The sequence below is a fragment of the Erithacus rubecula genome (genome assembly GCF_903797595.1).
Source record: "Erithacus rubecula genome assembly, chromosome: 9".
Lineage (NCBI taxonomy): Eukaryota > Metazoa > Chordata > Aves > Passeriformes > Muscicapidae > Erithacus > Erithacus rubecula.
Genome location: NC_136660.1, coordinates 9,183,564 through 9,198,668, shown reverse-complemented (window position 1 = coordinate 9,198,668; position 15,105 = coordinate 9,183,564). Strand labels below are relative to the sequence as shown.

At 41.2% G+C, this 15,105-nt stretch overlaps 1 protein-coding gene across 1 annotated transcript; it reads left to right on the top strand.

The window, feature by feature from the left end:
* The first annotated feature begins 1,709 nt into the window (after positions 1–1,709).
* Positions 1,710–14,116, top strand: RGR (retinal G protein coupled receptor). The gene is made up of 7 exons (XM_079312372.1): positions 1,710–1,830; positions 4,650–4,806; positions 5,451–5,572; positions 10,709–10,862; positions 11,172–11,289; positions 12,314–12,427; positions 13,216–14,116. The coding sequence occupies exons 1-7, from the start codon at positions 1,752–1,754 to the stop codon at positions 13,357–13,359; spliced, it is 888 nt and encodes a 295-aa protein (XP_079168498.1). The 5' UTR covers positions 1,710–1,751; the 3' UTR covers positions 13,360–14,116.
* Positions 14,117–15,105: the final 989 nt, after the last annotated feature.

The window sequence follows — 15,105 nt, the reverse complement described above, 5'->3', positions numbered from 1 at the left end:
TAGTAGCCTACTTTCACAGAAGAAATAGTATTGGAATGAGTGAAGTTTCCCCCACAGACTTTAATACACTCCACAAAACTGCCAGCAGTGTAACACATCTGGGAGATTTGCTTGGGAGCCAAGGTGAAGTACAATGGCAGGCAACCAAAAGGACCTGACAGCTCTCAGGGGGGCAGTTCACATAACTCTGTCCTTTATCCCCAGTCTAGAAGAGCTGTGCAGCTTTATGTTGACAAGCATTACAATGAGCAATCCATTTTCAAAACTATCACACTAGGAAGATTTACAGCACATTTACAAGATCTAGCACTAATTTTTTGCAAGAACATACAATGGATCACTATTAAAACACAGGTTTGGATCATTCATTTGCCATGCTAGGAGGCAGGACTGTCACCTTCTTTGTCATCAAGACATGTAGGTGAGTGAAAGGCAAATATAACAATGGATTTATGTGGTGCAAGGTAATTTTACTCTGCTTAAACCGAACATCTGTATATCCTAACAAATATCATGCCCTCCCAAATTCTACTTCAAAATCTAAGAGAATATCCATCAAGGCAATTACCTTCATCAGAAAGAGCTGTAAATTGAATACCAGAGATCAAAAAATCACATCAAGATGGTTTCACAATCTTGCTTGTGAATCTTGTTCTTTCACAAACCTTGAAGCTCTAATAAGTTCTCCTGGGCATCCCAGCCTTTAAGCACAGATTTCAGGAAAACTGCAAAAAAATCCACCACTATCTTTAACCAACCCCCTGACTTTAAATGCACTCCTGAAATGTAAACTTGACCATGAGAGCTGAACAAGCTCTGGTGGCATCTGGAGTGAATTCACACTGCCTGACATTTCAACCAACTGGGAGTCAGGTCATCAAGCTCATATCCCCTGTGCTCATATCCCTTTTTGCTCCCATTTTGCAGTAGGATAATCAAGATGAAGAAAGTTATGTATCAAAGAAGCAGCTATCATGCTATTGGCACCTAGTTAAGGCTGCACATACTCCAGAACCACTGTACACCCAGACTCCAGCCCCCAAACTTCTCCAAAAGGACAGTAGGGTGATTCCTGTGAGTGCTCACCACTGAGCAACTCACTCGAGTGCTTGTGTGTTTAGGGTCCCAAATCAGTAATTTTGTTTGTCTTTAATAAAGCTGTGTCAGTGTGCACATTAATTTAAGCCTCGGTTACAAAGATGAAATATGTTAATATAGAGAACAGTCATTACCAGAAAAATACACTGGCCAGTTTCTAAAAAAAAGTGTGAGGGGAAGATCTACAAGCTGCAGAAATTATTTTTTTCATACTTTTCCTCTAATTATCAACTCAATGAGTGGCCCTTTGTTTTTCAGGTCACTCCCCAATTACATGTTTCCTTTATTCCACAACATTTAATTCTTTTCCAGCGTTGCAAAATTAACTGGACAAGTTTCTTAATCTTGTGTCTACAAAGAGCTTGTTGTAATTGCAATGAATGCTTTAATTTTGCTGGTGTCTGAAATACGATTTGCAGGGGAAGGGGGAGTGCAGGCTGATGCTAGTCCCATCATTAATAACATTCCTGCAGGGATTGTAGTGGAGGGAGTAAAAACCCCAAAGCTTTTATATAATAACAGCATGTGTTTGCACGTGAGCTGCTCCTTTAAGAAGCCTTGAGCTACTGGAAGTAGAGAGATTCAGAGAAAAGGCAGCCCCACAGCTATAACAGAGGGCAGAGGTTAAATCTTTTGGCATATATACCATAAGAATGGTCCCTGCACACCCTCTCCCTGAAGGCTTCACTGAAATAGAAGTGTTTGCCATTGGCACTGCCCTGCTGGTAGAAGGTAAGTTCAGTGTGGGACCTCAGCAGCAATAAGAATTTTTCCTCCTATTATTTCTGGTAAGAGGGGTGAAGGAAAATTGAAGTGAACAGCAGCATTTGTGGTATGCTGACCTGGTTACTGTGACTGCACCACCAGTACTTCTGGTGAGTAAATCAGGGTGAGCTGCAAGCTCTTTGCCATGAATATTGCACACTCTGTGCATAGTTGTGGCAGTGAAGTACTCGCTACTCATCTCTCTTCTAAGGAATTTGGGATGTAGTATTTTGTTGTTGACTTTTAAAGGCAATTTTATCTTCCTCTGGGGAAAGAAGTTGAAATGACTGATAATCTCTCAATAAAATTGGACTGCTTGGTTTGTGGGTTGTGATGGCTGTCTTACAATCAAACTTCATAGCTCCAAAAAATCCTGTAAACTGTTAGCATACACTCAGGCTGCATTGGTAACACTGCAGTTAATGGCTGCTGGGTAAAAGTAACAAACCATATCAATTTAATTTAGCCAATGTAATCTTTTCTTAAGGCATATGCCACTTATTGAGAGAATGCAATGAAACTGTGAATTTATTTCTGCCTGGCAGCTAGCAAAGGCTCATAGCTGGGATAATGTTGGTGTCATTCCCAGGGCTGGGATCCCATTGCTGCATAATGCTGCTCAGAAGGGGATGTGGGAGTCATGGGGGCCAACAGCAGCAGAGGAGAAGCTGTAAGCACCATTAGAGTGGGATAAGTGCTCATAAGCACCATCAGAGTGAAATAAAAGCTCATTAGCTCAGCCCATATATATGGAGCATGAGTGCTCACCCTCACCTTGTACCCAAGCTCATGTCTGGCTGCAAAGGAAAGCTGGAAATGCTGTCAGGCACTTTCCTTGGAAGGGAGAGGAGAAAACTTCTTTCCCAGGGGCAGTCTGTTCCTAAACAGAGTGCAGGACTAAGCCTGGCCAGCAGTCCCTGAGCCAGGTGCACAGCCTGGCAGGATCTGCACTCCCATGCTGGAAGGTGGGAAGCAGCAGGAGGACAGGGACAGTGCTGGGTCCTGCTGGGACCTGCTGTGGCACCACAGCCCTGCCAGCCCTGACCTGTGCCAGGGGCTGCAGCCTGCTGGGGACCTGCAAGTTCCAGCAAAGAGCCCCAGGGTAATCATCAGTTAAAACTATGTGTAGTCTAATACATGAATGGTTTACTAAACACAAGTATTTTCCATGGGGTTTTAGGTAGAATGTGCCCAGTATATTGACAGTAAAACTGTATTATTGTCATTTGGGTTAGAAGACCAAGCTATATAATCAAGGATTCATTCACTTGCTGAAACACTCTGAGACAAAGGCAATGAAGACCTCTCCTTTATTTATGGCAGCTTCTAAGTACAGTTTGCAAAAAAAATGTTGTGGAGAAGAGTTGCATTCACTTTATTAAGTGGACATATTTACTGATCTAAAAATGAAAATTCAAAACTTTTTTTTTTTTTTAATTTAAAGTAAGTCTTTTATTTGTACACTCATGCTGACCTTCAAGAAAGCAGAATCTGGTAAAGCCTGAGGCTTCCAAAAACAGGGAAAAGATAGAAAAAAAAATGATATAGTAATAACTCTTCAGTTCTACTCTAAATATGCTCAGAACTCATCTCTCCTAAAGGGTTCTCTGCATTTGAGAGAGTTGACAGCAGTTTTACCCTGTGGGTGGGAGGTAATCTGGCAGGGAGGAAATAAAAACAGCAGATCTCAAATGGCTCCAAATATTTCTCCTGGAAATATTTTGTTATATGTTGTGTAATGATAGACACACATCAGCTGTTACTATGGTTATGCCATCAGCCATTAATGCAATTAAGGTAGAAGCAGGATTTCTGACTAGAAAAAATCATCCATCTTATGTAACTGCAGAATTAAGACAATAAGCATAAGTAACTACACTACTTTACAGAATTAGGGGATATGGATTTTTTTTTCTGTGCTACATAATTTCTTTTTCCAAGAAGAACACAAAGACATAGTGCCTCTCATCTAGCTGAAACTTAGAGACTGGATGTTGAGTCAGAGCCTCATCAGAGCTAAAATAATTCAGGTTGCCTTGAAAAGGGCATTAAAGGACAAAGCTTGAGTTTAAACCAGTGAAGGATGGGCTTCAGGGTGGCACAGCTCTGTGCTGGGTGACTAGCTCAGGTTGCTTGGATCTCTCTCTGAGGACCAACATAAACTTATTTTTTGAAATCTATCAGTGTCTGCTTTTCATAATTAGATTATTCCTTTCCATGCATGGTCTATTGATGAGGGGTAGTAATAAGATTGAGCTGGTGTGATTCAGGCACTGTGTGGGCTACCCTGAGACAGAAGCCCAAAGGGAGGCAGGCTGACTGAAACATGGCTGAGGATTTCTGTGCTCAAACCAGAAAGAATGTTATAGTGGATATTAAATACAAACCATTTCTCTGTCAAAGCCAAGCCTGGACATGTGCACACCAGCAGCATGTGCTGGCTGTCAGCTCTCCTGAAACTCCTCTGCTCACTTCCTCTGAGCCTGAGCCATGTGTCCCTGCATGGAGCCTGACAATCCAGTTTCTCTATTATGACAAAAGGCAGAATTACAAACAAGATCAAACTGCTTCTGCTCCACATGACTGATGAAGCCTGAAGCCCAGGCTTGTGCTGTCACCTATGACTTCTCCTCTGAAAGCCTTGTGTGCAGACTGACCACTGCAGACACATTCCCCGTGCGTAAGATTCCACTGCAATCATTGTTCTCTCATCAAGGAAAACAGCAGTATCACTGTAGATATTTCCCATTTCCAGCTGAATCACACCAAACAATTCTGTCTTTCAGCCCTGCTTGGTTTCTGTCTGAATGGCTTGACAATTATTTCTTTCCGAAAAATCAAGGAGCTCCGCACCCCCAGCAACCTGCTGGTCCTCAGTGTCGCCCTGGCCGACTGCGGCATCTGCGTCAACGCCTTCGTCGCTGCCTTTTCCAGCTTCCTCAGGTCTGCCTGAAGGGCTTTCCCAAAGAAGAACCACATGAAAATTAACAGCTTAAGTTCTAAGAGGTCTAACTAATTAAATGGCTCTCTTCCTACTGTTAGTCATAGCCAACCTTGTCACTCCCTCAATCTGAAACAAAACCCTGCAAGTAGAAAAGCAGATTTTACTGCATATAATCACTGACAGATCATAAGACTGACTAGAGAAGACATTTATATAGACAGCCTTACCAGAGGTTATGGAAACTATTTGAATATCAAAATATCATTTCACTAGATTATCACCTCTAGATTGACCCCAAATTTGTCTGCAAGTCTGTTTTCTGTTTGTTGTGTTGCACTGACATTGGCAAATTGACTCTTCACAAAGGAGGCAAATCTTGAAGATATGGATAGTTGGATGAAATGTGGATTTCAAATTTAAAAGTCCCAACTTTTCAAAATATTTTCTTCTTCTGTATTAAGAGTACAAATAGCTGTTGTACTGTTAGACACCACAGCAATAAAAATGCTGCCAGCACAGTAACACCTTTCACAGTGTTTCTCAGACAGAGAGGATGAGAACAGGCTATCATTTTACCCTCTCTGTTAAAACTTCCAGACCTGTCTTCACCTTTACCATTTTCTTTGCACATTGTTTGTTGCAGGTACTGGCCCTATGGCTCTGATGGCTGTCAAATCCATGGGTTCCATGGCTTCCTGACAGCCCTGGCCAGCATCAGCTCCAGCGCTGCCGTCGCCTGGGACCGATATCACCACTACTGCACAAGTAAGTGTTCCTCACAGCCACCCCCACATCCTGCAAAAGGGATTCTGAGGATCACAGCAAACACGTAATTATTACTTGTGTATCACATATAAGTTTGTTTTTCTTACACACTAGATGGAGCAAATATAAACAGTTTCTCCAAAGGACCTCTTCCCATGCAGGGGCAAATTATCAGGAGATATTTCCCCGTCCAGATCACATCTGATTTGTGACTCCCTGGCCATGCTTTCTCTTAATCCATAAGAAATATTTAAAACAAAATCCCAAATAATATCCATTTCCTCATGTTGAAGAAAAATATGTTTATCTTGGGCTTTCATCCAACACCTTGCTGTGCACCAAATAGATCATCGTGTCCATGCAGAGTTTAAAACTCATAGATAAATTTGGTGTAAGCAGAGAGCTGCCTCTGCAGGGACAGTGCCTGGAACAGAGCCCATGCAGGGACATGATTGGGCAGACAGAGCTCAGCACGCCCTTTGTGCAACACACAGCAATTTTGGGGTGCAAGAGATATTTTTTTACCCACAGAGTCTTTCAGGCAGAGTCTCCATGTGATTCCAGCAGCAAATGGCAAAACACACCCAAAGCACACAGGGAATATGGTCAGTCTGATGGTCCTGTTGAGGAAAGGATGCCAACTTTTTTTGCTCTGCAATTTTTGCAGGAATTAATCTCAGGCTCAAAGAAATGTATTTTTGCATGTCTAGACAAAAGCCCCAAATAATGCAGGCTGTGAGCTAAATCCATACTAACACCCCTTGGACACTGAAATGCATTTGGAGCTGGAAGAGGAGCATCTGTATTTTATGAGAGAGAGCCTCAAAATAAGCATGTCTGAGAAAGACATTTTACTCTCTGCCACATTGACTTTAATGCTTTTGTGTCATGCACTCCTCCAGTCAGGAACATACACTACATTAAGAGCAGAGGCAGAAGGACCCTCAGGGCACAAGTTCCTTTGCTTTGCTCAAATTGTTACTTACTGATGGCCAAACATGGCTCCTGTAGGGAACATTTTGAACAACAAAACAAAACTAAAAACCCAGAAGGTGCTCATGCCCTGCAGTTATTCCAGTAAAACCACCCGTTTCTAGTTCAATTCTTCACATGCTGATTGCAAGAAAGATTAAGTCATATTTCATAGATGTGCTACACCAAGCCCACAGGCTATGCTGTGCTCTCAATCCATACATTAAACTCCTGTTGACACTGGTTCGAGCCGCATGCCTGTACAGAAGGTACAAAATACCTTCACCTGAAATACAAGACTATCAGCCTTCTATCTTCATTCCCCAGGATCTGGTACTCCTTCCAGGCCCAATTACATCATCCCCAGTTTTTTTGTTATGTCCTAAGAGTTTCCCAAGAAGACCTTTGTTGTGGCATTCCTCAGCTTGGCTCTTGACTATTCACTCTCCGTGTTTTTGGGAAGAATGAGCTGATGAGAATGTAAGAGATTATTATGATGATAGGATTCCTTGGGACTTTACAACCATTCTGGATGCTAATCACAAATTTGTTCACCAACATTCTGAAAATTGACCAGGTTTTTAGGTTTGGAAGTCAGTCCAGCTCTAAGTGATAAAGCACTGCCTTTAAAGTGCATTGACAATTGGACAAGTCATTCACCAGAAATGAGACGCTGCTTTCACAGCAAAGATGAGAGAACTAGAGAAATAACCTAAAACTATGCATAAAGAGGAGAAATAGCAGGGGAGTCTGAAGGGTATCGATGCCAATCTCTAGGAAGATGGGAGAAAAGAGATTTTAAAATGTGATCATTAGGGGAGAAAAGAGAAAACAGAAGCAGTCATATGTTAGTGCCTGACAGTGAAGAAGAAAAGGGCAGATTCTGAGGAAGCTGTGTCTCAGCAGCCAAGTATTCAGGACAGAAGGTGACAGTTTAGATCAGGGTACACATTGTCACCTCCTCTCTGGCCACTCACACTCCATTCACACTGCAATTAGAAGTTTGTGAAGAGGGGAAGGATGCTGGTCAATTCATAAGCACAGCATAAAGTTACAGATTCAAAAGGAAAGAAAAACATATAGATCTTTTTATTTGCATTTAAGAATTAGGGAGAAACAGAAAATCTGAAGTGATTTTTACCAGTACTGCTCTCAATATTATAAAAGAGAAGACAAACAACCAGCAGGGATTTCACAGCAGCATTCAATTTCCAAAAGTGGAATTATGGTGACTTTTATCTAATCCTTAACAGCCAAAATAGCCTGCATTGTTATATCAGTATTCAAAGATTACCAAACTAAACATTTGCTAAAATTGCAGCTGTCAGCTCTGTTAAATTAGGAGTAAGTCCTAAACTCTTGTCACACTGGCTGCAGCCACCCTGCCACATTCCCTTCACCTGGTTTTGCACCTGTATCAGTTTATCCTGACAAAATGCTGATATTTATACACATCTTGCATTTTTCACTGAAGCAGAAGGTAATCACCAAGACACTCTAAAATCACGGTGAACAACAGCAAAATAATAATTTTTTTAAAGGTGTAAATAAATCCCTTAATTAGGTTATTTTAAAGAGCTTTTTGTAATGATATGCACAAAAGAAGCTATTACACATTACAAGTTTCTTATTCCTACAAAAATGAATAATTGTGAGTACCAGTAACTGGTGATTTTTGCACTGCAGATGAAGTAGGTGCTAACACCTATTTTATTTATGACTGATATATGTATTTCCTTATCAGATTTTCAGATATTTCTTTCCGTCTCTTGTCAAACTTGGCTAATTTTAAATGATGCATACCATTAAGCTTTGTACAGGACATATACTATCCTGGAATATATTATAACTTAATATTATACAGCTATTATAACATAACCATTTGCAAGAACGAAGAAAAGGGACTATTTTCCCCTCCATCACAGAAAATCCTGTTGACCTTTTATTTGAGACACTCCTTTTGAACAGCAGACTGAAATCTAGCTCAAAGTGTCAGGCAGTGCCAGTGTCAGAGATCTATTTTTCAGTCTGTGGAAATCAGCTGAATGTTTGAATGAATCATAAATCTTTAAAAACATACATTCCTAAATGTTTCCAGAATCTAAACCCCAAGATATAGTTTATGAATATATCACTAAAAACTGGCCTTCATGATCAAAAGGATTAAGGTTCCGTGCTTTATCTAGCACTTGCTAAAAGTCCATCTTTTGGCATCACAATTTTAGTAATCTTTGAATGATGGAGGAGCAATCTTTCTGTTCCAAAGCAATTAGAGAAATAGTTTTAAATTCCCCGTACTAATATTTCACTGTGTGGAAAAGAGTGGCTTCCCTTTTGCTTTTCAAAGAGAGAAAACCAGAGCAAAAGATTGATTAGACTTAATGGGACCAAAGTGCCAGCCCTGAGCCCTAATTAGGAATTATATCTGTAGGCATATGCTGAACCCCATATATATGAATTTAATTGAATTAGGACCTATTAAATTAAATTAAATGTTATCAGGCCAAGAAAAGGAATTTAAGGTAAAGCAATGGACTGCTGTGCACAAAAACAACTGAACTGAGGACATTTTTGCCATGTGAACATAGCATGATTCTTTCACTTTTCTTGTGAAATCTCAGCTTGTTTAATTTTATATTCATACATTTTTAGCTACTTCTGATGTATATGCAAATATCTTCTGAAGGGTCAACCAGCAGCTGATTTCACCAGGTCTACTTCACCATTAATCTCATTTTGCAAACAGTCAAAGAGAAAAGGAAATAAAATTAATTTTGTCAGTTCTGATTCTGTCCTCTTGAAGCATCCAAAGGGGGGCCCCTTAAGTGTGAGAGGAGAGAAAAGATGAGCTCATCTCCAGAAACGAGCTTTCCAAAGACAGGCTGTTGACACATGCCTGCTGCCAGACTCCATTATTGCATAGTCCTTTCATTCTACATTTAATGAGAAAACGGCAACCCCTAACTCCCATGGAAAAGTAACTAAAATAAACTTTTCGCTACAGTTTTTCATAGAAAAGGCACAAACACTAAAGTAATAAGATGTTTAGGCTAGATTGCTGCTTTGGATTGGGAGTTTGAGAATAATTACAAATTACTGAAAAGTTGCACTTCTATTTCTAGTCCCCTAAATCAAAAACTTTTCATCTATGTAATTCTAGAGTCATAGCATGTGAGTACTACAAAGCAGTATTTAAGCCTTTGCAGCCAAAACATGTCTTCCGTGTAGTAATCATATCAAAGATAGATTTTAGTCATTTTAACAATTCTTCATTAGCAAACAATACAAAATTATGTTTTGAATTGTTAAAAAATCAACACATTTTTGCAAGTACCAAATATAAAACCTAGAACATTTCATACAGAGTATTTTCTTTACTTCTCCTCAGTATTTAAATTGCAATGTGTAGAACTGTCTTTTCCCATGATTAATTTTTGAACACCTGCACCAAACAAATATCCCAAGTGGATTTTTAATGCAATTCAAACTTTCCAATCTTTCATTACATCCCTATGGTATCTGATGGAACCAGGTGAGATAGGCACAAGGGAGCACTTTATTATAAAATTAGAAAAAAATTACTAATTCTGAGTTTCATATTTCCTGTTATAGGCTAAGTGATCATCTCAAGGGCAAGATTACTTGTATTTTTAGAACAAGCTCTGTTCTCAGGTTGTGTGTACATATTCACATACATATTGATGACCAGTAATTTTAGAACAGTGTGTATTAGATATCCACACATGCCCTGCACTCCTGGCCAGGCAGGAAGGAAGAAGGCAGGGGCTGGGGAGTGTGTGCAGAGTCACATTTCTGATCTGGCCCACACTCTGCAGTGGCTCTCTGTTTCTTCAATCCCTGTTCATTGCTTCACCCTGTTCATTCTGCTCTCTGCCCCACATTCCCAAAACGCAGGAACACAATGTTTGTAACAGCAGCTGTACAAGGCTGAGCAGCAGTACAGCATTTGTCTAAGTAAAACACACAAAGGGAAGCACAGTTTGCTGTTTCCTAAAGGCTTCCTTGGTATTTTGTGTAAGTCTGATTCCTCCAGCCTGGGGTCAGCTTCAGGACACAAACATGAGCCGGTGCTGTGCTGCCTGCGGCCCCAGAGGCTGACAGCTGTTTCCAGAGGTTTTGCTGTCCCCTTTCCTCTTCCCCCAGGGAGCAGGCTGCAGTGGAGCACGGCTGTCTCCATGATGCTGTTTGCATGGCTCTTTGCTGCCTTCTGGGCCCTCATGCCCCTGCTGGGCTGGGGACAGTACGACTACGAGCCGCTGCGGACCTGCTGCACCCTGGACTACAGCAGAGGGGACAGGTGAGACAGGGGCACAGCTCCTTCAGAATGCTCCTGGCTTTGTGCAGGCCAGCACAGGTGTCTGAGCAGTGATGTTTGGGTTTAGAGTACAAACACCTCTTGTGATTTCCTGCAGTGCAATCCCTCCCACACACAACGGCATGGCACAGCTTAACTGGCCTTCAGCAAATGCTGCACCTGAAGCACGTTGACAAAAGTGGCTTTAGCAATTTTAAAATTGCAATTCGGTAAATACTTACAGCAAGTTTACAGAGATGGACTAGAGTTGAATTAACACCCTCTTTTTTTCTTCCCTCCTACCTTTCCCAGAAACTATGTCACGTTCCTTTTTGCTCTGTCCACTTTCAATTTCATGATCCCAGGCTTCATCATGCTGACAGCCTATCAGTCCATACACCAAAAGTTCAGGAAAACTGGGCATTTTAAGGTAAGAAAGATCCCTGAACCCTGCAATCACATTGACAAAATAGGGCTGCATTCAGTAGATATGAAGTCCTTGGAAAAAACTGATTTCTTTCACAAAGACGTTGACTCAGTTCCTTCTGCCCCAGTTCCCCAGTCATACTTGAGCAGGAGGGTGGTGAACACAGGATGGAGCCATTCAGAAAGTTCATGGAAACACCATCCTTGGAAATGTCAACATTTTACCAGACAGCCACATTTGCCCCAACCTAGTGCTGTAAACCCTTCCCCATTAAAGAGGGAGTTGGAGCAGTGATTCTAAAATTTTCTCTCAACACTGGCCCAACTTTCCTAAAAAAACATAGAGCATACAGAATATTTGCCAATAGCATACCAGTGTTAATCCAGAGGAATTTATCTCAGGAAGGATTCTTATTTCCTGCTGTGTACAGGCCTTTGGCTGAGGGCTGAGGAAGTCAGACAGAGCTACAGCTCTGCAAGGAAATGTGCAGGCACCCCATGGGGGGAAAAGGGCCTTCCCATACACACCATGTTAACACTTGGCTGAGGAAATTCAGAAATCTTTATGAGCTGGAAACAAAGGAATTGTTCTGGTGTGACAGGTTTATGGGAATATAATGTGGTGATTATGTGAGTTGTTTGCTGGGGTGCAGGCTGTACATTCTGGGTCTCTATGCATGGCTGGTGGGCACAGCCCAACCCCTGCACTCTGTGAAGACAGCCAGATCTCAAGGGAAATGTTTTATTGGCAGAGACAGTCAGGCAGACTTGTTTGTGGCTGACTGGAATAAATACATGTGCCCTCTATAAATTTCTTGAGCAAATCTGATCTACCACAAGGTGTTTTGCCACCTCTGCCAGTCCCCACCCAGCATGAGGGCTGGGTGCTTCTGCACTGTTCTGTCCCATACCCTGGTGGCTGCTCCTCTCCTGCTGAGCACAAACCAGGGTCCCACAGGACCTCTGCCATCATTTGGTGCAGGGTGTGATTGTGCAGCACAATGAAACCTGTTGCTCTTGTTTTGCAGTTTAACACTGGTTTACCATTGAAGACACTGGTTGTTTGCTGGGGTCCCTATTGCCTGCTGTGCTCCTATGCTGCAGTGGAAAATGTGATGTTCATTCCCCCAAAATACCGCATGGTACGTCAGTGCCCCCTCAGAACCCAAACAACATTCTCCTCTCTCTCCTCTCTCTGTCTATACCAATTTATACTACTGGGTTTACTTGTAAAATCATCTATAAGAAATAGTCCTTTTCCTCAAAGCATTCTGTTCATCTACCTTTTTTTGGTGGAAACAGGTAAGCACAGTGATATAACAGGCATTGCATTACTGCTCTGATCAAGCAAAAATTTAGGGGGCCAGGGGTATTTTTCTTCAACAGTTAGGTAGAGATATGCAACCTGTACTGTTCTGTGCCATGTAGGAGCTTTTTGTGTCCTTCCCAAAGTGAGGTACCAGCTCCTCCTTTCCCTTCTCTTTTATGAGTCTTGGCTCCAAAGCCACTGCAGTAATATCACATCAAACCTTTCATTCCATGGCCCAAAATCAGCCCAGTTCCAGGTCAACAAATGCATTACTGCATTCAGTATCCCACATTAAATGTGTTAGCAACATCAGCCTGTTTATCCATCCAGAGGTGTCCATGGCACACCTTTCACTTCTCCTCAGTGTTTGTATTTACTCTCAACTGAATTTTCCCTGTTTCAGGCAATGCCAACCTAAATTCCTTCTCCTGGAAACTGTTATTTCCGGAATAGGACTTCCCACCAGCCAAACTGCTTTTACTTCTCCCCTGTCTGGGAGTAGCAAGCTAATGCCATTGGAGACAGGCTTTTTTGGGTAAAGGGAAACTAAACATGGGCTGAAATCAGCCCATTGGCTTCTCAGTGGGTTTCCCTAGTAATAAATATTGTGTCTCATGACAGATTCCTGCCCTTATTGCCAAGACTGCACCAACAGTGGATGCCTTTGTATATGCCCTGGGAAATGAGAACTACAGAGGAGGAATATGGCAGTTCCTCACAGGACAGAAGATTGAGAAAGCAGAGGTCGACAACAAAACTAAATAACCCATTATGGCATTAAACAAAATTACTGTGGGTACATCACTGAAAGCAAAATCCAAGAGAAAACTGAATACATTCTCTGATGTGCAAAGCTGGTTCCACATTGGAAAGGCTGTGCATTGGCTACAAACAATGAAGTATGGAAAGAGAGCCCTCCAGATAACTGTCCAAACCATCATGAGCTGCTTGTCAAACAAGCTGCCTTAAACCTGTGTCGATTGCCATCAGTCTCATTTTATATGTCACTGGGAATAAACTATGTGCTGGAAAGCATTTATTTTCCTCCTGATAAAAGCTAACATAAGAGCTCAGCAAATTAACTGAAGCAGGATTTTCATTTGCCCAGTGAGGCCTCATCAGATCAATCTGTGCAGGTTGTCCATATGGTAATGTCTGGATTACTGGAAGATTAAACCAGTATCCAGTATTGACCACGTCTGTATAAATAGCTTGTTCATCTGAGCAATTCATTTTCAGTGCACCCAAAACAGGAGTTTCCAAATTTCCATCATGAATCTGACATCCTAGTTCCATAAAAACATTTTAGGGAGCATGTTTCCCCAGTAAGGAATATTAGCTTGGCTCCTATTCAAATGAGTTATTGTGTGACATTTAGCTTTGTCATACACTAAACTGCATCAGATTTTGCAGCTGCTGCTTAGCAGGACAATCAAAAGCTTATAGTCCATCATAAAAAACATTCATCTTTTTGTTGAGCATTGAGCAAAACTAAAGAGAGGTATGAGTCAGATTCTGTTCAAAAATGTCTTAAGAATAAAAATTATCTTCACATCTTCCATTAAATTCCACTGTGTTCTACATAAGGGAGCAATCACTGAATCTGTGGTGATTAAAGAGTCTGAGCAATTAAAAAGTCACTTTCATAATTATCAGAATTCATATGTATTTTAAACTCTCAGAAAAGTCCATTTTAACCACTTGTATTTGCTCGTGTTGCTCATATTGCCTATGGGGTGAAAAACTGTCAGTTGATATTGCCTCTTATTACAAGATGTGTCTCAGAATTGCCCATTTGTAAAAAAATATGTGCATGACACAGATTAGGAGAGATTGTGTGTACAAGAAAACCTAATTGATACTTACAGGGATCATATGGTTCATTTCCAAGCACTGACAGTGAAAGGGTTTTTTAAACTAACCAAAGAAAAAGCTGATCCATCTTTCTGATGCCTTCCAACATATTAAAAGGGAAACCAGTTGTATATGAGATACAAAAGGTTAGATGGTACAATCTTGCAAACTAAAAAATCAGTGGGTAGAAGGGATATTCCTCTCATAGAAATGGGTAATAAATGTCATTTTGTCAGCAGTTAACCAGCAGGATCCCATTCAGAGATGTGCTTTGGGACTTCAGGAGGTTCAGTCTGGTCACAAACTACCTGACAGAGCACTGAATAATGCCATGACAAAATTATGCAGAAAATGACATCTAATGCTGACAGCTAAGACTTAATCTTAGGTACACATAATATAAAGTGAGCAGATGACAAAATGTTTGCACTGATAAGTGGAAAATAATGTCTCTGGGCACAGAATTACCTTTAAGTATGTATCTACAGACAGGCTCTGAATGTGCAATTATCCCTTTTTCAGGAAAGAGGCCTGGGTAGGTCTTGCAATCACCAGCTCCATTGTCAGTGGGGTCACAATGACAAATCCCGGCAGAATGCTAAAAAAGGAGTATGTAACAGAACAGGACACATAGTCACACCATTAAAAAACCATTTA

What these genes read in the sequence shown, in the direction of transcription:
- RGR (XM_079312372.1), top strand. Translation starts at nt 1,752, where the DNA reads ATGGTCCCTGCACACCCTCTCCCTGAAGGCTTCACTGAAATAGAAGTG. An exon ending in GGAAAACTGGGCATTTTAAG is followed by an intron (nt 11,290 to 12,313) that starts GTAAGAAAGATC and finishes CTTGTTTTGCAG; the next exon opens with TTTAACACTGGTTTACCATT. An exon ending in TTCCCCCAAAATACCGCATG is followed by an intron (nt 12,428 to 13,215) that starts GTACGTCAGTGC and finishes GTCTCATGACAG; the next exon opens with ATTCCTGCCCTTATTGCCAA.